This window comes from Podarcis vaucheri (assembly GCF_965113315.1).
Source record: "Podarcis vaucheri genome assembly, chromosome: 4".
NCBI lineage: Eukaryota > Metazoa > Chordata > Lepidosauria > Squamata > Lacertidae > Podarcis > Podarcis vaucheri.
The window spans coordinates 4,133,277-4,159,421 of NC_138762.1; the positions used below are offsets into that span (position 1 = coordinate 4,133,277).

The following is a 26,145-nucleotide window of genomic DNA, read 5'->3' on the forward strand; positions in this document are numbered from 1 at the left end:
AATAGCTGTAGACCAAGGTTTATTGCGCAACAGGTTCAAAGAGGAATTTTGAACCCCAAGGATGGGATGACAAGGACTTTTAAAACTTTCCTACCATATCCCAGAATACAGTTCATATAGTTTCATTGCTACATCATTGCTACATCACCGATATGTCCCAAAAGGGGAGGGGTAGACAAGGGTTACACTAGTTTAACCTTGGCAAAGATGTCCAGACAAGTCCTTGGTGCAAGATTAGCATAAGCAGAAATGGCAGGGCAAGACTCAGGTATAAGATTAGCAGAGGCAAACACCTCTGAAGTCCCACCACCCAAAGCACAATAGAACTTCCTTTGCATGTCTGGACCCCTTGGTAGGTCTGGTGTTGGGATTAGGCTTGCCTTGGCCAACAATCAGCTCAGCAATTGTCTCCTCTGGGCACTTCGTGGGGTAGGAGGTGTGTCTACATGTCCTCAGGCTTGGGGAGGTGGCAGTGAAAAGAGTCCTTTTTCCAAGGGCAAAATAGTGTTGAAATGGAGGAAACTGGCAAAGGAGTTGGTTTTATATTATTGTTAAAGCTAGGTAACTTCCCTGTGCTATCAAGTCGAAGGAATACCTTTATGCATAATATTTGTAACAGTTAACAACTTTAACTGCCCCCCTAATCTCCGTAACAGGATGGATGGAAGACCTGAGAGCCACCTCTCAATATCTGGGGGGCTGACCCATGGAAGAGGGAGCCAGCTTGTTTTCTCCTGCCCTAGAGGGGAGGGAGCACCCAGAAGAAGGGACCCAGAGGACCAGGAAGCAGTTTCTGCTGCTGCCTAAAGAGCAGGGAGAACCTTCTGACGGGAAGAGCAGCAGAATCCCTTGGGAGATGGCGGACTCTCCTTCCTTGGAGGTTTCTAAGCAGAGGCTGGATGCTGTGGCTGAGATTCCTGCCTTGCAGGGGGGCTGGAATAGATGACCCTTGGGGCTCCCTCCCAGTCTAGGATCAGGTTCCTTGCTTCCTGCAAACCCCTTTTCCCTGCAACCTCTTCCTCCAGTTTCTGGCCAAGGGAGGGAGCGGATCACAGACCAAGCAAGAGCGTCCCCTCAAAAGGAGCATCTCTGGGATTGTGCAATGCAGGAGAGAAAAGGCAGAGAGGACTGAGCAGGGGGGACTCGGCTTTGCAAGGGTTAAAGGGAACCGAGCTGCATTCCTAGAGAGGACAGGAAGTAAAGGGGGGCCAGGTCCTCCAGAGGAAAAGCCCCTCCCTCCCCTTCCTGCAAGCGGCGGGGGGGGGGGTTGCTTTCCTCTGCTGCAAAGGCTGCCTTGCTCTCTTCCACGGGGATCTGGTGAGTCTCTTCCTCCTCCCCCCCCCAGGAGGGTGCAGTGGGGAGAAGGGGGGGGGTCCCAGGGCTGCCCGAGGGGAGGGTGGCTCATGTGGGGGGGGAGCCCCAGGGAGCAGGGGGTCCTGCCAGGGAGGAGCGAAATCGCACGAGGTCCGCAACTACAGTACTGTATATTCTGCATTTGTATTGTTAATGGGGAAATCTGAGGCTCCCTTGGACAAAAAAAACAAGGACACCAGCCAGGAATACAAGAGCAAAACAGCAGCCAGGAGGCTTGGTCTTTCTTGAAGACTGTCATGGCAGGACTCCCACCTGACACCAGGTGGAACAAGATGGAAGCCCCAAACAAAAGAGAACCCAAACTTTGATTAGCTGCTCATCCCCATGTTACACCCCCCCCCCAAACTACATCACTCATACATCCCGGTTACATCGTGAAAGGGGAGGTCTGGTGGCAGTAATCTGAGCATCCTGGACGCTGCCCCATGGTTCCCCTTGCCCTCCACCAAACACCCATCAAATGTAACAAAATAGATACTTACATTTCCCTGTTTCCCAGCCAAGTTCATCCCACCCTTTTGTCTCCATCTGGGTTTGTTATTTCTAGAATGGCTACCTGTCTGGCACTCAGGTATCAGGATGCCAGGGATTATCCCTCAGGCAGAGGGGCTGCTGAGGAGCTGAGCTCACATGTCTATAGGAATTTCTGGAGTTTTCCCAGTTACAGATAGGTAGCCGTGTTGGTCTGCCATAGTCAAAATAAAAAAATTCTTTCCAGTAGCACCTTAAAGACCAACTAAGTTAGTTCTTGGTATGAGCTTTCGTGTGCATGCACACTTCTTCAGATACACTGAAACAGAAGTTGCCAGATCCTTCTATATAGTGAGAAGGTGGGGAGGGGTATTACTCAGAAGGGTGGTGGGAATGGGAGAGTTTTCCCAGTGAGCCAGTACATAGATGCATTGAGCAGTGAATTCTTACATTTGGTATCGTGCAGCAGAGGCCCTTTGTAAAGATAGGAAGAAACTGTGATGAAGTGTTTTGCGGGGACAAGTCATAAAAGGGATTGTGCTGATTTTGGTACTGGGCTGCATGTGTATGATATCTGCTGGAGGGGCAAAACTCCACCACCACCACCACCTATACATAAATTCCTGCAACAGTATAAATGCGCTGCTTGCCGCTTTGGGAAGGCGTCTGTGTGTCAGGGGAAAGGTAAAGGTAAAGGTACCCCTGCCCGTACAGGCCAGTCGTGTCCTACTCTAGGATTGTGCGCCCATCTCACTTAAGAGGCCGGGGGCCAGCGCTGTCGGGAGACACTTCCGGGTCACGTGGCCAGCGTGACGAAGCTGCTCTGACGAGCCGGCACCAGCGCAGCACACGGAAACGCCGTTTACCTTCCCGCTAGAAAGCGGTACCTATTTATCTACTTGCACTTTTAGGGGTGCTTTCGAACTGCTAGGTTGGCAGGAAGAAGAAGAAGAAGAAGAGTTTGGATTTGATATCCCGCCTTTCACTCCCTTTAAGGAGTCTCAAAGCGGCTAACAATCTCCTTCCCCTTCCTCCCCCACAACAAACACTCTGTGAGGTGAGTGGGGCTGAGAGACTTCACAGAAGTGTGACTGGCCCAAGGTCACCCAGCAGCTGCATGTGGAGGAGCGGAGATGCGAACCCGGTTACCCAGATTACGTGACTACCGCTCTTAACCACTACACCACACTGGAGCTGGGACCGCAGACGGGAGCTCACCCCGCCGCGGGGATTCGAACCGCCGACCATGCGATCGGCAAGCCCTAGGCGCTGAGGATTTACCCACAGCGCCACCCGCGTCCCGCCGTCACGCAAATAAACTCCTTTCAGATTTAGGAATCAGCCACGTCTATTAGCATAGGCTGCAGCCAGACAGAAACGTTTGGCTAATAGATAACTGCAAGAAACAACCCAGACATCCGCAATAAATCAATAAATCCTTTTGGAAGATGGAGGTGCCGAGTTGAACTGTGGAACTCCTTCCCGCAGGAGCCAGGGAGGGCCACCAACCCAGGTGGCTTGAAAGAGGATGGGGCCAGTTCATGGAGGAGAGGGCGATGGGGGCTCCTGAATCCCCCAGGAGGAGAGCTTGGCTCTTTGTGCTCCTGTCCTGCAGGGGCGAAAGGCAGGAGAGGCACCAGGTTGCCCTGTGGTCAGAGGAGGCTGGACGCAAGAGGGACCCTCTGGCCTCATCCTGGCTGGCACACTTGCGCCCATTCAGACATGCCAGCCCCCAGAGGATGTTTGGAGACTGAACAGAAAGCCCTGCTGAGAATCAGGGAAGGTCTCACCATCCAAGGCAGGAGAAGACCTGCTGGGAAGGAAGCAAACCTGGGCTGGGGGTGAAAGAGGCAGCCCCCCCCCCAGTGCTGAGAGTGGTTGGGAGACCCTCTCTCTCCATCCCCCGTCCCCCACTGAGCTACCATTCCTAGGGATGGGGGGGGGGTCTCCTAGCAACTCTCAGCATCCTTAGCCAAGTACAGTTCCAGGCTTTTTGGAGGAAGCCAGGACTCCTGGTCGTGGCCTGATCCTGCTGTCAAGATGCAGCTCCGGTTGGGTCCTAGGTGTGTTTGTTGTCTTTTTATTCTCTTTCTGGAATAACTTTCCACTGTGGTTTTGTAAACAAGAAGCCTAGGAATGATAAATGATAAAGAGTAATAGACCGAATCTTCTCATGTAGTTTGTATGTCACAAAAAATTATATGCTATTGACCCAAAGTTACCCTATGGGGAAACTTTAGAAGGATAGAAAAGTAGGAGGCGTCCGTCCGTCCCCCCAAGCATCTCTGGAAGTGTGCAATGCGTGCAAGAGAGAAAAACGCCAAGGAGAGAGCTGGGCGCGCTCGGCTTGGCAAGGGTTAAAGGGAACTGAGCTGCCTTCCTAGAGAGGACAGGAAGCAAGAGGGGGCCAGGTCCTCCAGAGCCATGGCCCCTCCCTCCCCAGTCCTTTCCTTTTTAATGCTTTATTGTTCGTTTCTTATATATGTACAACATTCAATCATAACCATTTCTATTAATCCAATGAAGGTATCAATGGTCACAAAAGATACATACAATTTCGATTAGGTGTTTTCTTCACAAACCTATGACTTCCCACCCTCTCCATATTTTGTCCCTTTTAATAAACATTGCATAATTCTGTCTTTGTTATTTTGTAAAACCATCTTTTCACTATCTGTCCTTCCAGTGAGCACTCAGGGCTGATTTCCTTCAGAATGGATACGTTTGATCTTCTTGCAGTCCATGGGACTCTCAAGAGTCTCCTCCAGCACCATAACTCAAAAGCATCAATTCTTCGGCGCTCAGCCTTCTTTATGGTCTAGCTCTCACTTCCATACATCACTACTGGGAAAACCATAGCTTTTACTATACGGACCTTTGTTGGCAAGGTGATGTCTCTGCTTTTTAAGATGTTGTCTAGGTTTGCCATCGCCTTTCTCCCAAGGAGCAGGCGTCTTTTAATTTTGTGGGTGCTGTCACCATCTGCAGTGATCATGGAGGCCAAGAAAGTAAAATCTCTCACTGCCTCCATTTCTTCCCCTTCTATTTGCCAGGAGGTGATGGGCCCAGTGGCCATGATCTTCGGTTTTTTGATGTTGAGCTTCAGACCATATTTTGCGCTCTCCTCTTTCACCCTCATTAAAACGTTCATTAATTCCTCCTCGCTTTCTGCCATCAAGGTTGTGTCATCTGCATATCTGAGGTTCTTGATATTTCTTCCGGCGATCTTAATTCCGGCTAGGGATTCATCCAGCCCAGCCTTTCGCATGATGAATTCTGCATATAAGTTAAATAAGCAGGAAGACAATATACAGCCTTGCCGTACTCCTTTCCCAATTTTGAACCAATCAGTTGTTCCATATCCAGTTCTAACTGTAGCTTCTTGTCCCACATAGAGATTTTTCAAGAGACAGATGAGGTGATCAGGCACTCCCATTTCTTTAAGTACTTGCCATAGTTTGCTGTGGTCGACACAGTCAAAGGCTTTTGCATACTCAATGAAGCAGAAGTAGATGTCTTTCTGGAACTCTTAGCTTTCTCCATAATCCAGCGCATGTTTGCAATTTGGTCTCTGGTTCCTCTGCCTCTTCTAAATCCAGCTTGCACTTCTGGGAGTTCTCGGTCCACGAAATGCTTGAGCCTTCCTTGTAGAATTTTAAGCATAACCTTGCTAGCGTGTGAAATGTGTGCAATTGTGAGGTAGGTGGAGCATTCTTTGGCACTGCCCTTCTTTGGGATTGGGATGTAGACTGATCTTCTCCAATCCTCTGGCCACTGCTGAGTTTTCCAAACTTGCTGGCATATTGAGTTTAGCACCTCAACAGCATCATCTTTTAAAATTTTAAATACCATATTTTTTGCACCATAACACTCACTTTTTTCCTCCTAGAAAGTAAGGAGAAATGTCTGTGCGTGTTATGGAGGAAATGCCTACGGGTGGCGGGGGGATCTGCTGCAGTCATGAGCAGAGGATCCATGGTTCCCCTTCCTTCCCTCCTCCGTGGCTCACTTTGAAACAGCAAAGGGGGAGAAGAGCCGCTGAGTGGGGAGGAGAGAGGGACAGAGAGCCTGCTTCTTTAAAGGAGCAAAGCAGGAGAGGAGAGCAGCCGCTTACACGAGTGTAAGCGGCTCCTGTCTGGTTGGCTCCTTTAAAGCAAGCAGGCTCTCTGTCTCTCTCTCCTCCCCACTCCTCTTATAAGAGCCTTCTCCTCTTATACCCCTCTTCTGCATTATTAACAGCATCCTTCTCCACTCACCCCATGCATGTTCCTTGTCCCTTGAGTGCTTTTCCTTCCCTCCCCACTTAAAACATGGTTACAAAGCACAGATCCACACGGATCCTCAGGATTTTTGCACTGGGTCACCTCAAATTCACCATCAGATCACATAGCATGTCCATGGCTACAGCTTGCACCAAAAAAATCATGCACCCACTGTTGCCTGGGGCCGCAGTGGTGCAAAAATGTGGTTACAAAGCACAGATCCACATGGATCCTCAGGATTTTTGCATTGGGCTACCCCAAACTCACTGTCAGATCACATGTCTGTGGCCACAGCATGAACCACAAAAATCATACATCCACTGTTTTGTTTGGAATATTTTTTTTCTTGTTTTCCTCCTCTAAAAACTATGTGCGTGTTATGGTTGGGAGCGTGTTATAGAGCGAAAAATACAGTAGCTCAGCTGGAATATCATCACTTCCACTGGCCTTGTTATTTGCAGTGCTTTCTAAGGCCCATTTGACTTCACTCTGGCTCTGTCTGGCTCAAGGTCAGCAACCACACTACCTGGGGTGTACGAGACATCCATCTCTTTCTGGTATAATTCCTCTGTGTATTCTTGCCACCTCTTCTTGATGTCTTCTGCTTCTGTTAGGTCCTTTCCACTTTTGTCTTTTATTATGGTAATCTTTGTACGAAATGTTCCTTTCATATCTCCAATTTTCTTGAACAGATCTCTGGTTTTTCCCATTCTATTGTTTTCCTCTATTTCTTTGCATTGCTCGTTTAAGAAGGCCTTCTTATCTCCCCTTGCTATTTTTTGGAAATCTGCATTCAATTTCCTGTATCTTTCACTATCTCCCTCGCATTTTGTTTGCCTTCTCTCCCCCGCTGTTTGTAAGGCCTCATTGGACAGCCACTTTGCTTTCTTGCATTTCCTTTTCATTGGAATGGTTTTCATTGCTGCCTCCTGTATAATGTTGCGAGCCTCCATCCATAGTTCTTCAGGCACTCTGTCCACCAAATCTAAATCCTTAAACCTGTTCCTCACTTCCACTGTGTATTCATAAGGGATTTGATTTAGATTGTATCTTACCGGCCCAGTGGTTTTTCCTACTTTCTTTAGTTTAAGCTTGAATTTTGCTATAAGAAGCTGATGTTCTGAGCCACAGTCAGCTCCAGGTCTTGTTTTTGCTGACTGTATTGAGCTTCTCCATCTTTGGCTGCAGAGAATATAATCAATCTGATTTTGATGCTGCCCATCTGGTGATTTCCATGTGTAGAGTTGTCTTTTGTGTTGTTGGAACAGAGTGTTTGTGATGACCAGCTTTTTCTATTGACAGAATTCTATTAGCCTTTGCCCTGCTTCGTTTTGAACTCCAAGGCCAAACTTGCCAGTTGTTCCCTTTATCTCTTGATTCCCTACTTTAGCATTCCCCTATAATGAGAAGAACATCCTTCTTTGGTATCACTTCTATAAGATGTTGTAAGTCTTCATAGAACTGGTCAATTTCAGCTTCTTCATCACCAGTAGTTGGTGCATAAACCTTGATGTTAAAAGGTCTGCCTTGTATTCGTATCGAGATCATTCTATCATTTTTGAGATTGCATTCCAGTACAGCTTTCGCCACTCTTTGGGTCTTGACTATGAGGGCCACTCCATTTCTTTTACAGGTTTCTTGCCCACAGTAGTAGATATGATGGTCATCCGAACTGAATTCGCCCATTCCTGTCCATTTTAGTTCACTGATGCTCAGGATGTCAATGTTTATTCTTGCCATCTCATTTTTGACCACATCCAACTTACCAAGGTTCATGGTTCTTACTATTCCAGGTTCCTAAGCAATATTTTTCTTTACAGCATTGGACTTTCCTTTCGCTTCCAGGCATATCCACAACTAAGCGTCCTTTCGACTTTGGCCCAGCCGCTTCATCAGCTCTGAATCTACTTGTACTTGTCCTCTGCTCTTCCTCAGTAGCATGTTGGACGCCTTCCGACCTGAGGCGCTCATCTTCCAGCATCATAAACTTTTATATGCCTGTTGTCTTTGTCCATGGAGTTTTCTTGGCAGGGATACTGGATTGGCTTGCCAGTTCCTCCTCCAGGTGGATCACATTTGGTCAAAACTCTCCACTATGACCTGTCCACCTTGGGTGGCCCTGCACGGCATAGCTCATAGTTTCTCTGAGTTATTCAAGCCCCTTCGCCACAGCAAGGCAGTGATCCATGAAGGGGTGGGAGAGTATATGCAGCGTCAAATACCAGTGATACAACATTTTTTGCAGGTTTTCCCTAAGAGTAGCAAGCTGTAAACTTCCAATTTACCTTCCATAGGTTCTCCCATTGGGACATCTCTATGGTATGACCTGGGTTTTGTTGGATTGCAAGCCCCCTGCACAGAGGCTGGCCCCTCTCTCTGTCCTCGGAGCTTGCATACCGGTAAGCTCCTCTGGCTGACATCCAGATAGACCAGGGAGATTTTGATAGGCGACATTTTCCCAAGAGTGGGTAAAATGCACAACCCCTCCCTCCTGCTTCCGCAGGGGAAAGAAAACAAGTCAGAAATCTATTTATATGATGTTTATTTTTGGCATTACAGCACTAGAGAAAAACACGTCCTTTCAGTTCAGTTCTTATAGCAGGTCTGACAAACTTCCTGAACATGCGCAAATGGAAGGTTTCAAGTTACACTCTTCACAAAGACTTATCCAGCCTGTGAACGTCCTGGGAAATTCTTCTTTCCCACAGATAGGCACATCATGTGATGTCAACAATCTGGGTGTCTGCAGCAGTGATGTTTCCATATACTGGGCCCATTTGATCATAGCCAACTTAACCTCCTCCTCCTTGACTTCCCACTCAAGGAGGAGTTGGTAAGTTTTAGAAAGAGTTTTAATTTTGGAGTTAATAGAATCTGTTTCAAATCTTGTGTTTTCTACCGCAAATCCCTTCTTTTTATCAACCTCAAATCTTTCAAGCAATTGATAGTATTGAAACCAGTCACCTGATTTCTTAGTTCTTCAAACGTTTTTTGTTTTAATTCATTTCCTTCCCCTTTTAGTAATGTTTGATAGGTGGGCCAATTTCCAATTGTATTCTTCCTCTTCACAGCTAGTGCCTCACTTGGTGAGATCCACCATGGTTCTAGAAGGTCTCTATATTTCTCCCAGACGTTGAATAGGGATTTTCTGATGGTATGATTCGTAAAATCGTTGTGTACTTTAGCTTTCCCATAGGTCAGGTACGCATGCCAACCATACCTGATGTTATATCCTTCTAGGTATAGTAAGTCTGGGTTCCTAAGTGCACCAATCCCTTAACCAAGTGAGACAGGCCCCCTCATAGTACAATCTTACATCTGTAGGGAAAAGCCTCCTCTATCCTTAATGTCAATTAGAATTACAGTGGTACTTCAGGTTAAGAACTTAATTCATTCTGGAGGTCCATTCTTAACCTGAAACTGTTCCTAACCTGAGGTACCGCTTTAGCTAATGGGGCCTCCCACGGCCGCCACACAATTTCTGTTCTCATCCTGAAGCAAAGTTCTTAACCTGAGATACTATTTCTGGGTTAGCGGAGTCTGTAACCTGAAGCATCTGTAACTTGAAGTGTCTGTAATCTGAAGCATCTGTAACCCAGGGTACCACTGTAGATGTTTTATTCTGGGTCTTTTTCCCTGCCAGATAAATTTTGAAATATGTTATTTCCATTCCCTGAGACGGGATTGCTTGAAAAAGAAACGAGTTTGGAAGGCACACTCATTTTTATCATAGAGACCCTTCCTGAAAAGGATAACTTCAGTCTGCTCCAGATATCCAAATTTCTTTTAATTTCGGTCCAAGCTGGCGCATAATTATCCTGGTACAAGTTGATGTTCTTTGAGGTTATCCAGATGCCCAAATATTTAGCCTTTTGGCAGATGTTTAATCCAAATGTTCTTTCCAAATCTTCTCTTTCTTGGTTTGATATATATTTTAGCTAGTAATTTGGTTTTTGACACGTTCAGTTTGAAGCCTGCCACCTTGCTGAAATTTTTTATTACAGTATCTCAATTGATCTATGAAGGCTCTCTTTTGGGTTGTGAGTCATTACAAGCAGGTCATCAGCGAATGCCTTTACTTTGTACACTCTTTCTCCTAATGTTATTTCTTTGATCTTACTATCTTCTTGTATCAACTTATTTAGAACTTCCAAAATCAGAATGAATATTAGGGGAGACAACGGGCAGCCTTGACGCGTTCCCTTATTTATTGGGTATTCTTCCGTAATATCACTATTTATAATCATTGTTGCTCTCTGTTCCGCATAGATGGCATTAATCCCCTTACAGAAAGTATCTCCGAAGTCCATTTTTTTCCAACAGCTCTTTCATAAACTTCTATGAAATGTTGTCAAATGCCTTTTCTGCATCAGTCAACATTATCATGGCTGGCTTATTTATTTTAAAATTGAGATACTCTTAAGACATTGGTAACATATCTGAGGTTGTCTTGCATGTGTCGTCCTGGAAAGAACCTGGTCTGGTCTTTGTGAATGACTTCTTGAAGGGTTATTTTAAGCCTAGATTTCAAAATATCCGAGAAAAATTATCATTATTTAGGAGTGTGATCAGTCTCTAATTAGCAATATTTGCTGGCTCTGATTTTTCTAGGAATTTGGTAAAATCCCGTTGCCTAATATATCGTTCATTGTGTCCTTAAGGGGTAGAAATCATATTTCTTCCAGCTTTTTATAATATATTGCTGGGAGTCCATCCAGGCCAGAGGTCTTTCCTGTTTGTGATCTTTGTATCGCTTGTTGGACTTAAAGGGCCGTAATGGGTGAATTTAATAAGGCGAGTTTGGCTTTTGGAATTACAGGTAGATTATTGTACTCCAAAAATTCTACAATTTTTTATGTTTATTCCAGACTTTTAAAATATAGCTCTCTATAATAATTGACAAAGTTTCTATTGATTTCCTTTGGATCATCAATCCACTTATTGTCTACCTTGATCTTATTGATAATTCTCTCATCCCCTTTCTTCTTTAACTGCCAGGCTAGGAGCTTGCCTGGCTTATTTCCAAATTCAAAAAATCTGTGTTTTAGCCATTTGATTTTGCATTCTAATTCCTCATTAACAACCATCGAGAATTGTGTTTGAAGGACTTTGCTGTTTTGTTTGATGTTTTCATTATCTGGGTTATTGAATAATTCTTTTTCGTTCTTATTTCCTCCCATATTTCAGTTTTTTCCCTTCTTTCATTTTCCTTTGATGAGCCTTTTGTTGAATGAGGAAACCCCTAAGTACAGTACAGCTTTACTCGCCTCCCAGACTATTTTAATGTCTGTTCCTTGGTTTAAATTTAATTCAAAGTAGTCCTTTAACGTTTGCTTAGCCGCTTGTAGAATTTTTTTCATCTTTTAGCAATTTTTCGTTCTTGTGCCATTTCCTTACACTCTTTTCTTTCCCTTTTAAGATAAGTTGAACTGGGTTATGGTCCAAGATAGTTCTGGGTTGGATTTTAGCTTTTTTAACCTCAGTGAACAAATTCTTAGTAGTCCAAATCCCATGAATTCTTCCAGCAGATGTTTTGGCATCAGAAAATGAGTAAATTCCTTATCCGTAGGGTGCTTAAACCTCCAGGTATCGTTCAAGCCTAGGAGGTCAGTTAACTGGAAAAAAAGTATTTGGTAATTTACTCTGCTTACTTTCTGGGGTTTTTTAGCTGTTTTGTCCAGTTCCAGTTCTGCAACCCCATTAAGGTCACCCATCAATATATTTTCTGGCCCAGATAGTCCATTGTTTTTTCCTGCAACAGTTGGTAAAACTGCACCTTTTTTTCATTTGGAGCATATATCCCAATAACCACTATTTTTTCAGCTTTATATTGTACCTCCACAATTACTGTTCTTCCCTCTTCATCCTTATAGAGTAGCTTAGGGTCAAATTTTGGTTTCACGTAAATGACCACACCTCTTTTTTTTGTTTTGTTTTTGTTTGATGAAATAAATTCCAACCCTTATTTCTTGTTTATTAATACTCTATTATGCTTCTTAGCTACATGAGTGTCTTGGAGACATATTATTTTTTGTTTTTCCAATATGTATGCCACCTTATTTCTTTTGGATTTCTCATTGAGTCCATTCACATTCCATGATATGATTTTAAATTCCACACTTTATTCTGAGTTTAGTTTACAATAATAAAAAGGAAACTAGGTGTCTATGTATTAGTTTTCGCCAGTAACGCTTGTTGTATCCTGCTCATCCACCTCTCCCTGCAGCTGTCTCTTCCCCCCTAGCTCTCTCCAGTATTTTGTACAGAACTTATCAACATCCAAAGCAGACAGACACTTCATCTCTTTCCTTGAAAGAAGAACAAGATGCCTTCTGGGAATTCCCACTTGTAGTTTATCACTTTTGTCTTCAAGGCTTTGGCTAGTGACTTATAAATCTCTCTTTTTTTCAGCAAACTGTTTGGGATTATTTTATGAATAATAATTTCATTATCACCAACCCCAACCTCTTCACTAAGTTCACATCTATAAAGTGAGTCGATGCTCCAGAGTTTATGAGCATACACACTTGCTCGCTGCCCCATTGTAATTCCCAGAATCACAGGTCCTGGCGGAGGCCTGTCTATTGCATTTTCTCCCAACCCATGGCCTCCTGAATGGGCTGGGACAGTTTGTTTCCTGGCAGTGGCTCCATGCACCCTTGCCTTGGTTCTATGCTCATCCCTGATAAGGGTCCTTGGTTCTTTCTGGCTGCACACTCCCACACTATATGTACTGCTGAGCCACAGGCAAACCCCAACCACTCTTTTCGGCGTTTCCCCCTCTCTGCTGACAAGGCTCCAGGAAAGCGCCCTCCGCTGGCAGCACTCAGTTGCATCAGTTCTTCCCCCTCCTGGTGCTCTTGGGGTTAGCTGCACACTTTCTCTTCTGGTGTGTATGCTCTGGAGATGTCTGACACACAAGAGAGGAAACATGCTAATGATTTTCCAAAGCTGAACGAGGAGGTGGACTGACAATAAGCGTTATTGCTTATTGAGAGAATCATAGAACTGTAGAGTTGGAAGGGAATCTCAGCAAAATGACCGTGACAGATGGCCATCCAACCTCGGCTTAAAGGCCTCCAAGGAAGGAGAGTTCCACTGTCAAACATTTCTTTCTGTCAGATAGTTATTCCCGATGTTTAGTTGGAAACACCTTTCTTGCACCTTGAAGCCATTGGTTCGAGTCCTGCCACCAGATGTTAGTTATTTCACTTTCTCATTGCTGTTGGATCTCGTGATCCTATTACTTTGTGATAGGAGTGTGGGAATGGAACTCAGACACTGTACTTCTGTATTATGTGCTTCTGGTTTTATGCTCTTTCTTCTCTGCTTTTGGTCAGAGAAGACGTGTGTGAAGCTGCTTCTCACACTAGCCATGTTTGTTGTTTTGCTTTGTAAATAAAGAAGCTTTCGTGATGCCAAAATGCCTCCACTTGTAGACTTGCTGATACTCTGTTATTGCATTAGCATGCCCTCAGGTCCACTGGATGTGGGTTGCTGGACACATGCATGCTGGACAGGCCAGGCTGGGCCGAGTGAGTGACTTGCCGGAGGAAGGCCCCAGCACAAGGCAGGGGCACATACACCAGAGCAGGAGAAAACAAGCATGCTCCCTCTTCCTGAATATACTTGGAGATAGCTATCCTACCTCCTCTCAGTCTCAGTCCCTTTTCCAGGCTAAACTTACCCAGCTCCTTCAACTTCTCTTCATCATAAGGCTTGGTCTCCAGACCCCGGATCATCTTGGTCACCCTCCTCTTCCCACCTTCCAGCTTGTCAACATCCTCCTTAACAACCCCCCCCCCCCATTTTTCATTCTGCAGTACTAAGTGGGAGAAGCTGCAAGAAGTTCAGAACTCTGCATAGATTAAGATATGAGCCAGAAGCTGCACACTCTGCTTGGAGACCCTCCCCAGCTTGTCTTTAAAACCCCAAAATTCCTCCATGATGGCTTTCTTGTCAACTTTCGCATTGCTAGGCAATACTTCTGTTATTTCGCTCAGTTCTTCTTATCTGTAGTTACTTGTAGACTACATTCCCTTTCTCCTGTGGGGAAGGAATTGGGGTCCGTGATGCAGACCCCCCAAGTGTCCCTATTTCATGGGGACAGTCCTGGATTTAGAGAAGGGGTCCCAGTTCCTGATTTGATGCCCGAATGTTCCTCTTTTGCTTAGGATGCCCCTTTTCCCCTTGGATAAAAGTTGGAGGGTATGGAGTTATCCAACCGTTGAGCCGTCTGAAGGCAGCCCTCTATAGGAAAGTAATTTTTGATGTTCAATATGTTTTTATAAATGTTGGAAGCTGCCCAGAGTGGCTTGGGCAGCCCAGTCAGACCAGTGGGAAAGTATTATTATTATTGTTATGTACTGAAGTCCTCACCCCGGGCCAGCAGGGGATACTGTAGATAGTTTTCACTCAGGTCCACATATGCAAATAAGGGATTGAAAGTGACGTTCAGTGATTGGATAGTTACAGAAAGTGGTTACAGTTGCGTTGTACTGGAGCTCTATATAAGCAGGCTGGCTGGACCCTTCAGTTCAGTTCTGTTCTGGCCTGTGAATAAACAAGAGCTGTTTGAAGAATTGCTGTGTCATCTGATATGTTCACCCACAACTTAACACTTCTTCTTCTTCTTCTTCTTCTTCTTCTTCTTCTTCTTCTTCTGGAGTAGGACATCCCTGTTTTGACTGGATAAATGTTGGAGGGTTTGGTGATTTGGTATAATTTCTTGGCCATCTCCTCATGGGTAGGAAGTTAACCCTTTGAGGAAGATGAAATCTTTCAAATTCTTTCAAAAGAGAGCACTTTTAAATGCGTAAAACTTGAACTGTTCAGCAAAACCATAATAAGGACACAACTGCATAAACAGTTCTCTCCTTTATCAATCACGGCAAGGGATGGCCTTGACTCTGCAGGGGAACAAAGAAAACACGTCAGAACTTTATCTTATGTGCTGACCACAAAATACGCACAAGACCAATGTCCAGGAAAAACGCCAAAAGCGTGTTCCCGGAGATTATGACCTCTTCCCAGATAAGAGTAGGAAGAGGAAGATCCTTTTATGGTCAGAAGTACAGGAAGGAAGATCCGTTTATGGTTGAGAGTACCAGAGCAGGAACATATGTGATCTCAACCTGTATACGTAGGCCGACGTGGTTGGGCTCCTAGGGGAGGAGTGAGAGGGTGCCTGGAGGATATATAAACTGCATGAAACTTGTCATTTCTTTGGACTTGCTGTGGACTAATCACGCAAGTGCCTTCTGCTATCCGGAGAGCAGAATAAACTCTTTCTTTGAACCAACTCGGTGTCATTTTGGCTTCCTTCCTCCTGTCCCAGAGCAACGCAGACCCAATCGGTGAACTCCAATAAGGCCACAATGGGAAGTCCTGCAACGAAAAGTGCAATGTGCAAATCACTCTCCATTGTTTTTATTGCCTCTGCCATTGGGATTGACCTAGGATTTGACCTGGCAGATTTAGCATGACCAACTTATTGGTGAGTAGCAGACACAGCCTGTTTAATTATCCTAAAATATAAGAAAAATGCAATTCATTATCGTCATTATTTCATTCCTATACTGCTTTATGTTTTAAAGAAAAAAATTCATAGCAGTTTGCAACACGTCAAAGCATTAAATAAAACAATCCGGAAATGGGTTTCACATGTAAGTCAGACCAAGCCCAGAGAATAAAACATCACCATAAGCAGAGAACATGGACTGAGTGCATCTGGTCTTAAAGGAGCCTGAGAGTTTTATTCACTGACTGACTCCTCTTAGATTTCACCCACTTCCTTCCAGATCACAAAAATGGCACATTCAACAGATGTACAAAATTTCAAAATATATACACCCTGTTTCATTCCTTTATGCTGCTCTGCCTTTCACAAAACCTGTGTCCTCGGCCAAGGCAAATACTTGGCAGTCAGGGCATACCAAAACATCAGAGAACATCCTCAGCCATGGATGTTCTCACTGCAAGTTTAAGAAAGTTGGTGGATTAACATTTTTGCCCTGAGGTTTTACATTACTCTTGTTGGTGCTGATAGACTCTTCTGCCTCTTTGTCTGGATTCCTAAGAATTTTGGCATTGCTGCCAAAAAAATCTGAAATGCCCCCCCCCCCGTACTGTATTTATTGACAAAGGGATTTTGCAGGATTCTTGGGTGATTAGGGGGGAAAGCGAGAGAGGAGGGTGTATAAACTTTATAGAAGAACAATGTATTTGCTTTGTAGGATTTTCTAAAGCTTTTCACTACGACAGACAGAACTTGGCAGAAGACCAAAGGGTTCCTTCCGATCTCTCAGGGGCTTCCTAAGAGCACAGATGGATGACCAAGGCTCAGCTGGCCCTGGAACAGGAAGAGGCCATGCCAACCAAACTGGGAGCAGTGGGGGATTCTGGGAAAACTCTGTGCAGAAGATCCTGGGTGAGGAGGACACCCTCTGCTCAGAGGTGCAGAGCAAGCAGTTGAGGCAGTTCTGCTGCCAGGAGGCCAAAGGACCCCGAGAGGTTTGCAGCCGACTCTACCACCTTGACCATCAGTGGCTGAAGCCAGAAAGGCACACGAAAGCTGAGATGCTGGACCTGGTGATCTTGGAGCAGTTCCTGGCTGTCCTTCCACCAGAGATGGAGAGCTGGGTGAGGGAGTGTGGAGCAGAGACCAGTTCCCAGGCGGTGGCCCTGGCTGAAGGTTTTCTCCTGAGTCAGGCAGAGGAGAGAAAGCAGGTGAGAGAGACTTTCCTCTGGATACTCCCAAGGCCTCCAAACAGGACAGAACACATCCCATAATGTTCTGCTGATGGCCCATTCTTTTTCTGCAAGGCATCCATGAAATGAGATCTAACACCCGTCAGGTTTTTGGCCCTGACATTCATTTTATAATCCTCGTCATTCTCTGTTTTGAATCCTTGTTTCTCTTTCAGGGAAAGGATCTCTTTGCAGAAATGGACCTGGATTCCTTTGAGGCAGAGAGGCCCCCGTTGGACACCAGAGAGAGGCCACTGGGTAAGGAGGAAGGAGCTTTTTCTCCATTTACTCTCATTCTGTTGGTTTTCCAACTCATCTGTGGGTTCTTTTCATCTTTTGATGGGGGAGATAGTTGGGGCTAAGAGCCCAGAGGAGGGGAGATATATTTTTTCACAACTAACATTTGAAATGCACCCAAATATCCAAATGCACTCAGCAGACGAGACTTTCTCAAAGGCCCCTGTGTAGTTTAGATGCACTGATTCACCTGTGAGAGAAGCAGGCACTCTGGGCCTCCCCCTTACCTTTTTCCTCTTGCAGGTGACAGAATGATGCCCGCAAGACCTCTTCATCCATCTTTTCTTGGGGACAGAAAGGAAGCAGTAGCTGTGGATCCAGATCAGGTCAGGGGAAGCTGCCTTGTGGGGACAGAGTTCAAGGAGCAGAACAATGTCGTAGATCAGGACGTGGTGGTGAACAATATTATTGTCTCATAGGAGGACATTTCCCTTTTTCTTTTAGGGTCCAGTGTGCTTTGAAGATGTTGCTGTTCGTTTCACAGATGAGGAGTGGGAGTTGCTGGATCCTAACCAGAGAGCTCTGCATAAGGAGGTCATGGAGGAGAATTGTGGGATCATGGCCACTCTTGGTAAGGATCTCTTTGCAATCAGAATATCTGTTTTTAAATTCAAAACAGCTCTCTGTGATGAACCTCATGTATTTTCACAGAACTCAATAGCGCCCCCTTAGGACACCTGGGATTACAATATTGCAGCTTCTAAACAAGGATCAGTCTGGTCTGAACTCCCCAGGCCATTTTAACTGTAAATGTCAGAGTTTTAGGGAAGTTGAAGTAGCTTCTGTCAGGTTTTCACTTTTTCTTTCTCCTCCCGTCAGTCTTTGGTTGTCCAAAGAGAAGACTGACATTGGAAATGGAGGGATGCCATGATGGAGCCAAACAAAATCCATTCGAGAGAAGAGCCAGGCTTATCAAATCACAGGTTCCCCTAAGGATGTCGGTTGATCCCTGTTAATTAATGCAAGCAACCCTTCAGAAAACCATCCATCTAACCCACTTGTGTTATTCCTCTATTACCAGAGTTAACAAGCAATCTTCCTTAATTTCTCCCTGAGGCGCTAATCCATTTCTCTTCATTGCAGATAGTGATGGACTGGAAATCAAGAACAAAGGTGACCATGACAAAATCCACACAATGGAGAAGCTGAATAAATATCTTGAATGTGGGGAAAGTTCCTATTCCACTTCCCATCAAAGAAATCCCATTGGGAAGAAAGCATATCAGTGTGTGGAATGTGGAAAGAGCTTCAGGAGGAGCTCGCATCTTTCTTCCCATCAAAGAATTCATACAGGGGAGAAACCCTATCAGTGTGTGGAATGTGGAAAGTGTTTCAGGCAGAGAGCCCATCTCTCTTCCCATCAAATAATTCATACAGGGGAGAAACCCTATCAGTGTGTGGAATGTGGAAAGTGTTTCAGTCAGAGAGCCAATCTCTCTTCCCATCAAAGAATTCATACAGTGGAGAAACCCTATCAGTGTGTGGAATGTGGAAAGAGCTTCAGTAAGAAATACAGTCTCACTTCCCATCAAAGAACTCATACAGGGGAGAAACCCTATCAGTGTGGGGAATGTGGAAAAGGCTTCAGTCGGAGCGCCAGTCTCACTTTCCATCAAAGAATTCATACAGGGGAGAAACCCTATCAGTGTGTGGAATGTGGAAAAGGCTTCAGTACAAGCTCCTATCTCACTTCTCATGAAAGAATTCATATAGGGAAGAAACCCTATCAGTGTGCGGAATGTGGAAAGAGTTTCAGTCACAGCCACAGTCTCATTTCCCATCAAAGAATTCATACAGGGGAGAAACCCTATCAGTGTGGGGAATGTGGAAAGAGTTTCAGTCACAGCCAAAGTCTCACCTCCCATCAAAGAATTCATACAGGGGAGAAACCCTATCAGTGCATGGAATGTGGAAAGAGCTTCAGGAAGAGCTCCCATCTCACTAAGCATCAGAGAATTCATACAAGGGAGAAACCCTATCAGTGTGTGGAATGTGGAAAGAGCTTCAATAAGAAATACAGTCTCACTTGCCATCAAAGAAATCACACAGGAGAGAAACCCTATCAGTGTTTGGAATGTGGAAAAAGCTTCACTAACAGCTTCAAACTCACTTCCCATAAAAGAATCCATACAAAGGTTGGAAAAACCATTATACAGCTTTAGGAGCCAGTCAAATCCGCACCTTTTTAACCAGGCCTTTGGCTGATTGACATCTAATGCCCTTTTAACATGAGGTGTTTTGTGTTTTTATGTTGTAACATTCCTGAGGCCTGTGGGTGTAGGAATAGGCACTAATTCTTCCGGGTTTGCGCCATTGGCAATGGGACTTCCAGGTTTGTGCCATCAGCAATGGCGGGTTTCCTCTGAATCAGAGTAATCCGCTCCGTGGGAATTGCGTCTTGCCGCTGCGGTGAAGGCGGGGACCCTTCAAAAATCACAGGCGGGTGAAGCCTGTGAACGTGGGATTCGGCGGGCACCATCAGCGCCCCCCCTACTCGCGGGAAAACCTGTTTTTGGGGATCCGGAGCGAAGTGGGGTGAGTGGCACGGTGCTTTGAAGCGACTGCTACTTCCACGGAGTGAAGCCGCACAGCCGTTGCCGGAGAGCGCTGCCTTTTCCTGTTGACAATTGGATCTAAATGTAATTACCCATGAGTAAAGCAAAGTATTGGAGTTTCAAAAAGTCGAATTTGGCAACGAACGGGGGGGGGAGGTTTAAAACAGGAAGTCTGCCTCCCTTTTTTGTAAATAGTCTGAAGCAAACAGGCTTAAGCTAAAGCCTTGGAAAGTTTATTTTCAACGTTTAAATTACCAGCACTAAAAATAGCAAACCCCCCCCCTTTGGAAGCAGGAGAGGAGGGGGGAGAGCTTTTGGACAATATTTGCCTGCTAAAAGAGAGGGAAAGAAGCTAAATTTCCATCGCTCAGAACCTGGGAATGAGATATCATTAAGACTGTTGTATTTTGGAGTTCTGCATAGACTGTGAATAGACCGCTAACTGCCAGCCAGTGAAACAAGAGTGATACATTGTTTCAACTATCCTCTTCTGAGTAAATAAAAGAAACTGAGTAATAAATTCATACAGGGGAGAAACCCTATCAGTGTGTGGAATGTGGAAAAAGCTTCAGTCACAGCACCAGTCTTACTTTCCATCAAAGAATTCATACAGGGGAGAAACCCTATCAGTGTATGGAATGTGGAAAAAAATTCACTGATAGCTCTAAACTCAGTTCCCATCAGAGAATCCATACAGGGGAGAAACCCTATCAGTGTGGGGAATGTGGAAAGAGCTTCACTCACAGCCACAATCTCACTTCCCATCAAAGAATTCATACAGGGGAGAAACCCTATCAGTGTGTGGAATGTGGAAAGCGTTTTAGTGTGAGCTCCTCTCTCACTTCCCATCAAAGAATTCATACGAAGAGTGGAAAACCCTTCATTATACAGCTTTCAGCGCTAGAGAAAAACACACCACTTTAAACAGGCCTTTTGCTAATTGACATCTAATGCCATTTTAAAACGTGGTGGGGAGGTGGGGGTTACAGGGCTGTGTTTTGTGTTTTTATTGTGTGATTTTATGTTGTAACCGTCCTGTGACCTGTGAGTGTAGGGAATGGGAGCCAACTCTTAGAGTCTGAGGGCTCTTTGCCCCCCAGTTAGATATGTGAGGGGGCCGACAAGAAAGTAGGCTTCCAGGTGGAAAAATCGAAACTAGAAACAGAACTTTTAGAACCTAAAACTAAGGTACTTTCGAGAATGTATAACTTGATGTTAAAATGGAACACTCAGGATGAAACGGTCAAATCAGCTATGATTAAATGGGCGCAAGACATTGGTTATAATATCATGTTTGCTGACTGGGAACGGTTATGGACCACCGGCGTGAAGTTTACGGCATGTAATGCCTTAAAAGAAAATATTATGAAGATATATAGGTGGTACATGACCCCAGTCAAGCTTGCAAAAGTATATCATTTGCCTGATAATAAATGTTGGAAATGTAAGGAAACTGAGGGAACATTATTTCACCTTTGGTGGATGTGCCCAAAGGTTAGGGCCTTCTGGGAAATGATCTATAATGAACTAAAAAAGATATTTAAATATACCTTCCTTAAGAAACCAGAGGCCTTTCTTCTGGGCATTGTCGGCCAAATGGTGCCAAAGAAGGACAGAACTTTCTTTATATATGCGACAACAGCAGCATGAATACTTATCACAAAGCACTGGAAGACACAAGACTTACCCACCCTGGAAGAATGGCAGATGAAAGTGATAAGCTACATGGAATTGGCAGAAATGACTGGCAGAATTCGAGACCTGGGAGAAGAGTCTGTTGAAGAGGACTGGAAGAAGTTTAAAGACTATTTGCAAAAACATTGTAAAATATCTGAGTGTTAAAATGTTGGAATGTTAAAAAAGATATGAAGATAAATGTGGCACTAGTGACATAAGCAGAAGGAATAGGTAACAAAAGTTTCAAAAGATAAGGGTGATATAAAATTAGACTACATTGTGTCAAATGTAAACAAAAGGATATAAAAGGAAGAATTGGAGACACATTGGGTCGAAATTTACAATGTAGACCAAGATTTGAAAGAGGGTAAGATATTTGCTGAATATGGTTGTGTAAAAAGGAACACAAAAAAGGAAGATGTGAGGAAGTCAGGAAGAAGGGTTATGAAAATAATAAGTAAAAAAATTGATCTTTATGTCTTTTTTATTTTATTTTTTGCTATTTTCTTTTTTCTCTTCTTATATATTTTAGGTTTTCTCTTTTTCCTTCTTTAATGTATCTTAATGTATTCTTTTGTATTAATTTCTGGGTGAAGGTATCTTTTATTGTTTAAAATCTTTATAAATATCTTTTTAAAAAAAAGATATGTGAGGGGGCCACCCCCCCAGTTCATAGGAACAGCCATTCAAATGGCATGCTTGCACCGCATCCTGTGACTGTTTAACTGAGGCAGGGCTTACTAAGCCCCTCTTATATTTTATTCAAGTTGGCACCGCTGCTATAGGGCGCTATAGAAATGAAATAAATAAAATAACACCATCTTGGTCGCCTTCATCTGCACATGTTCCAGTTTGTCAATATCCTTCTTCTTATCATCATTTAAAAAAATTATGTACCCTTCATCTGAGGATTTCACGGTGGTTCACAACAAAAACATACTGGTTGAAAGAATGGCTTTGTCAAAAACAAGTCAAGCCAGAGAAATCTCTCTTTTTTCTTTTTGTTTTCTATTTTTGGATGGAGTTACAGACTGATTATCAGGGGACTGCTTTGGTAATAGTGCATCTTGATTTCAGTAAGGCTTTTGACAAAGTCCCCTGTGATATTTATGTGAGGAAGCTGGTAAAATGAGGCTGAATGTGGTAACAGGTGGATTTGACTGACCAAACCCAAAGAGGACTCCTTCATGGTTCCTCGTCATCCTGGGGAAAAGTGACAAGAGGGGTGCTGCAGGATTCCGTCCTGGGCCCGTTGTTGTTCAATGTCTTTATAAATGACTTGGATGAAGGAACTGAGGGGATGCTCATTACATCTGCAGACAACACCAAACAGGGAGCGGAGACCGGGGACTTCCGGGTTGGTGCCTCCGGTAATGGCAGAATTCCTCTGATCGGGAGGAATTTGCCCCGTGGGAATTTGGGTCTGGCCGTGAGCCTTATTTTAAAGTCGGCCTAATTTCCCTTCCACGATTTCCCCACTTTTCATACGAAAGGCAAAATGAAATAAAAACAAAAACAATTTATAATTGTATAGCCTTTGGATTCGCAAACTCCATCCCCCCTTTTCCCGGTTTCAATCCCCAACCCATAACAGTCAGTTTACTATCAGCCTGGAGACCTCACATCCGAGGCCCTTAAATCTCTCTCCATTCCTCTCTGCCGGTTTTTTTGATAGTCTTTGATATTAAACACCATCTCTCGGAGAAGTTCAAGCCCAATGGGGTCCATGTTTCTTCCAGCCAGAGCTCCATACTTAGGAGTGGAGCCAAGATCTCGTTTCTTACTTCTTTCAAGTCCAAATGTTCCCAAAGCTCCAATTTCCACTTTAATCAAATTTGTAATCCTTGGGTCTTCATATCTCCTCATAAGGAGATCCCTCCATCTTTCAGTCTCGAAATTAAACCAAATTTTCACCATCAAGTTCTTATTTCCCTTTATAGCCATCTTGTTAGGCCTCTGGCCCTCCTCTGTCTTCTGTAGCATTACAACTCCTCCTTCCTTATCCTCGGAGACAGCGTGTATCTCTTTCTCCACATTCTCCAAGCTCTCCAGTTTCTCTTCTTTACCAGCTGCGTAGGCTTCCTGCGTCAGATCCTTATCCAATTCAATAGGTTTGTTTACTGTTAAGTCCAGAATTTCAGCCTTTGTAGCCAAAACATCAATTTGGCCTTGTATCTTTCCCAAGAGAACAAAAATTTTGTCCAGTTTAGCTTGAATTCTTCCTCCTTCAGCCATCCTTGTAATGTCCCAAAGCCCCCTCTAGAGGGATTTTGGTTACTTAGTATTCCTTCCAGTTCAAATCCAAAAGTCAAATTAATTTGTATCAGTTCTCCTTATTTTCCACAAAATATAATCAAATTGTAGCAAATACAGCCAGCAGAAACAGCAGAAACAAAGTTCTCTTTTTCCGTCTTGACAGCTAATTTGACAGCTGTCAAAATCTTCAATACCTTTTCACCAGGCTTTCTCGCAGATCACTCCAGGGTCTGCGGGGAGGGAAAACTTCAGCTCCCAAAATTAGTTCTTATCCTCCGGTAAAGTTCTTATCATGCCAAGTCGTGAAATTAATAACTTTAACCCAATAGATGAGAAAAAAATTCTCTCGACCTTAGTTAGTAGGTCCTTGCTTCAGATTGTTTACAGGACGGGGAGACGGACTTCCTGCTTATCGGACTTCCCTGATCGTGCCTAATTCAAAGTTAAAATTTTTTCCAAATCCAGTTCCATACTACTCACGGGTTGTAGTTTTAGAGTCTAATTCACAGGAAAAAGTCAGCGCTCTCCGGCCATGGCAGCACGGCTTCCCTCCGCAGGAGAAGCGGTCGACTCACAGCACCGCGCCGCTCACCCCATCCCCCGTTCCGCAGCCTTAAAAAGGCTCTTTCGCACGTCGGGGGCGTCACATATGGTGCCCGCCGAGTCACCAGGTTCACAGGCTCCTCTGCCTGTGATTTTTAGGGGTCCCTGTGTCGCCGCAGCGGTAAGACCCTGATCCTGCGGAGCCGATTCCCTCCGGAGCTCGGAGGGAATCCGCCATTAGCCGTTCGCGCTAACCCGGAAGTCTCTCACTTTATTTTTTAATTTCTCAAAACTCTGCAGTTTCAATTTATCTCCTTCTTGTTCCAAAATTTCCCAATATTTCGGCCATTTGGCCTCCATATTGAGCTTTTTCTGAGCCTTTGCTTCCATCGGTGACAACCACCTTGGGGTTTTATTTTCACGTAAGTCTTTATATCTTGTCCAGACATTAAACAATGCTCTTCTGACAATATGATTTTTAAATGCTTTATGTGCTTTAACCTTGTCGTACCACAAATATGCATGCCACCCAAAAACGTTGTTAAAACCTTCTAAATCCAAAATGTCTGTGTTCTCAAGAAGCAGCCATTCTTTCAGCCAGCAAAATGCCACTGATTCATAATAGAGTTTAAAGTCTGGCAGGGCAAATCCACCTCTGTCCTTTGCATCAGTTAATATTTTAAATTTTATTCTGGGCTTCTTGCCCTGCCAGACAAATCTAAAAATATCTCTCTGCCACTTCTTGAAACAGTCCATTTTGTCCAAGATTTGCAATGATTGAAACAAAAATAACATTCTTGGCAATACATTCATCTTTATAATGGCAATTTGACCTAACAAGGAAAGCTTCAGATTTGACCAAATTTCTAAATCTTTTTTAACTTCTGTCCAGCATTTTTCATAGTTATCTTTAAACAGATTTCCATTTTTAGCTGTCATGTTAATCCCCAGGTATTTCACTTTCTTAACCACAGTCAAACCTGTTTCATTCTGAAACTTCTCTCTTTCCATCGATGTTAATTTTTTCTCCAAAACCTTAGTTTTTAGTTTGTTCAATTTAAATCCTGCCACCTGACCAAACTCTTGAATTAATTCTAATACTCTTTTAGTACTAGATTCTGGCTCCTGTAACGTCAAAACCAGATCATCTGCAAATGCTCTCAATTTATACTGTTTAGCTCCGACCTGTATACCTTTAACCAACTGGTCTCTTCTAATCATATTCAGCAGAACCTCCAGGACCGATATAAAAAGCAATGGGGAAATTGGGCACCCCTGTCGTGTCCCTTTTTCTATCTTAAATTGTTCCGTAACCACATTATTTACAATTAATTTAGCTTTTTGTTCAGAATATATTACACTCATACCATTTTCAAAACCTTGGCCTACCCCCATACCCTGTAAGTTCTTTTTCATAAAACTCCAAGATATATTATCAAAGGCTTTCTCCGCATCCACAAATATCAAAACTGCTTTAGTGTTTATATTCACTTCTAGCTTTTCCAAAATATCAATTACATTCCTCAGATTATCAGATAGATGTCTTCCCGGCAGAAAGCCCGCTTGGTCCTTATGAATCTCTTCAATCAGTACTTTTTTCAGTCTCTTAGCCAAAATGTCAGCAAAGATTTTGTAATCCACATTTAATAAGGATATGGGACGGTAGTTCTTAAGTTGAGCCTTTTCAGTCTCTGTTTTCGGTATAAGTGTAATATAAGCCTATTTCCACGTTTCTGGTGCCCTTTGGAAATCATGTAAGGTTTTCAGTGCTGGGTAGAGGTTTGGGTGCTGGACTCTATGACTTGGGGGACCAGGGTTCGAATCCCCACCCAGCCATGAAGCTCCCTGGGGTGACCTTGGGGAGAAAAAGGTGGAATATAAATGGAATAACTGAAATAAATAAGATTTTCTATTTTGGAGCAACGGAGGTTCTGGCAGCCGCTAGCCTCCTGGTCAAGAGT

The 26,145-nt window shown here is 44.0% G+C and overlaps 2 protein-coding genes and 1 long non-coding RNA gene across 4 annotated transcripts in view; 2 read left to right on the top strand and 1 right to left on the bottom strand.

Annotated features, from left to right (window-relative positions):
- Positions 1–26,145, bottom strand: part of LOC309530363 (uncharacterized protein) — a 215,866-nt gene that overhangs the window by 97,728 nt on the left and 91,993 nt on the right. The window lies entirely within an intron of this gene.
- LOC309530406 (uncharacterized protein) lies at positions 828–19,406 on the top strand. The gene is made up of 7 exons (XM_082219356.1): positions 828–1,317; positions 15,445–15,603; positions 16,343–16,835; positions 17,033–17,114; positions 17,397–17,479; positions 17,598–17,724; positions 18,237–19,406. Exons 3-7 carry the CDS (start codon positions 16,434–16,436, stop codon positions 19,313–19,315), a joined length of 1,773 nt encoding a protein of 590 aa, XP_082075482.1. The 5' UTR covers positions 828–1,317; positions 15,445–15,603; positions 16,343–16,433; the 3' UTR covers positions 19,316–19,406.
- Positions 20,229–22,802, top strand: LOC309530597. Its single transcript, XR_014218763.1, has 2 exons — positions 20,229–20,836; positions 22,055–22,802. It is a non-coding gene; the product is annotated as an uncharacterized lncRNA (long non-coding RNA).

Bases quoted from the DNA above. Each gene is read 5' to 3' on its own strand.
- LOC309530406 (XM_082219356.1), top strand. From the start codon at position 16,434: ATGGATGACCAAGGCTCAGCTGGCCCTGGAACAGGAAGAGGCCATGCC. The intron at 17,115-17,396 runs GTAAGGAGGAAG...TTCCTCTTGCAG, and splicing joins CACCAGAGAGAGGCCACTGG to GTGACAGAATGATGCCCGCA. The intron at 17,480-17,597 runs GTCAGGGGAAGC...TTTTTCTTTTAG, and splicing joins TAGCTGTGGATCCAGATCAG to GGTCCAGTGTGCTTTGAAGA.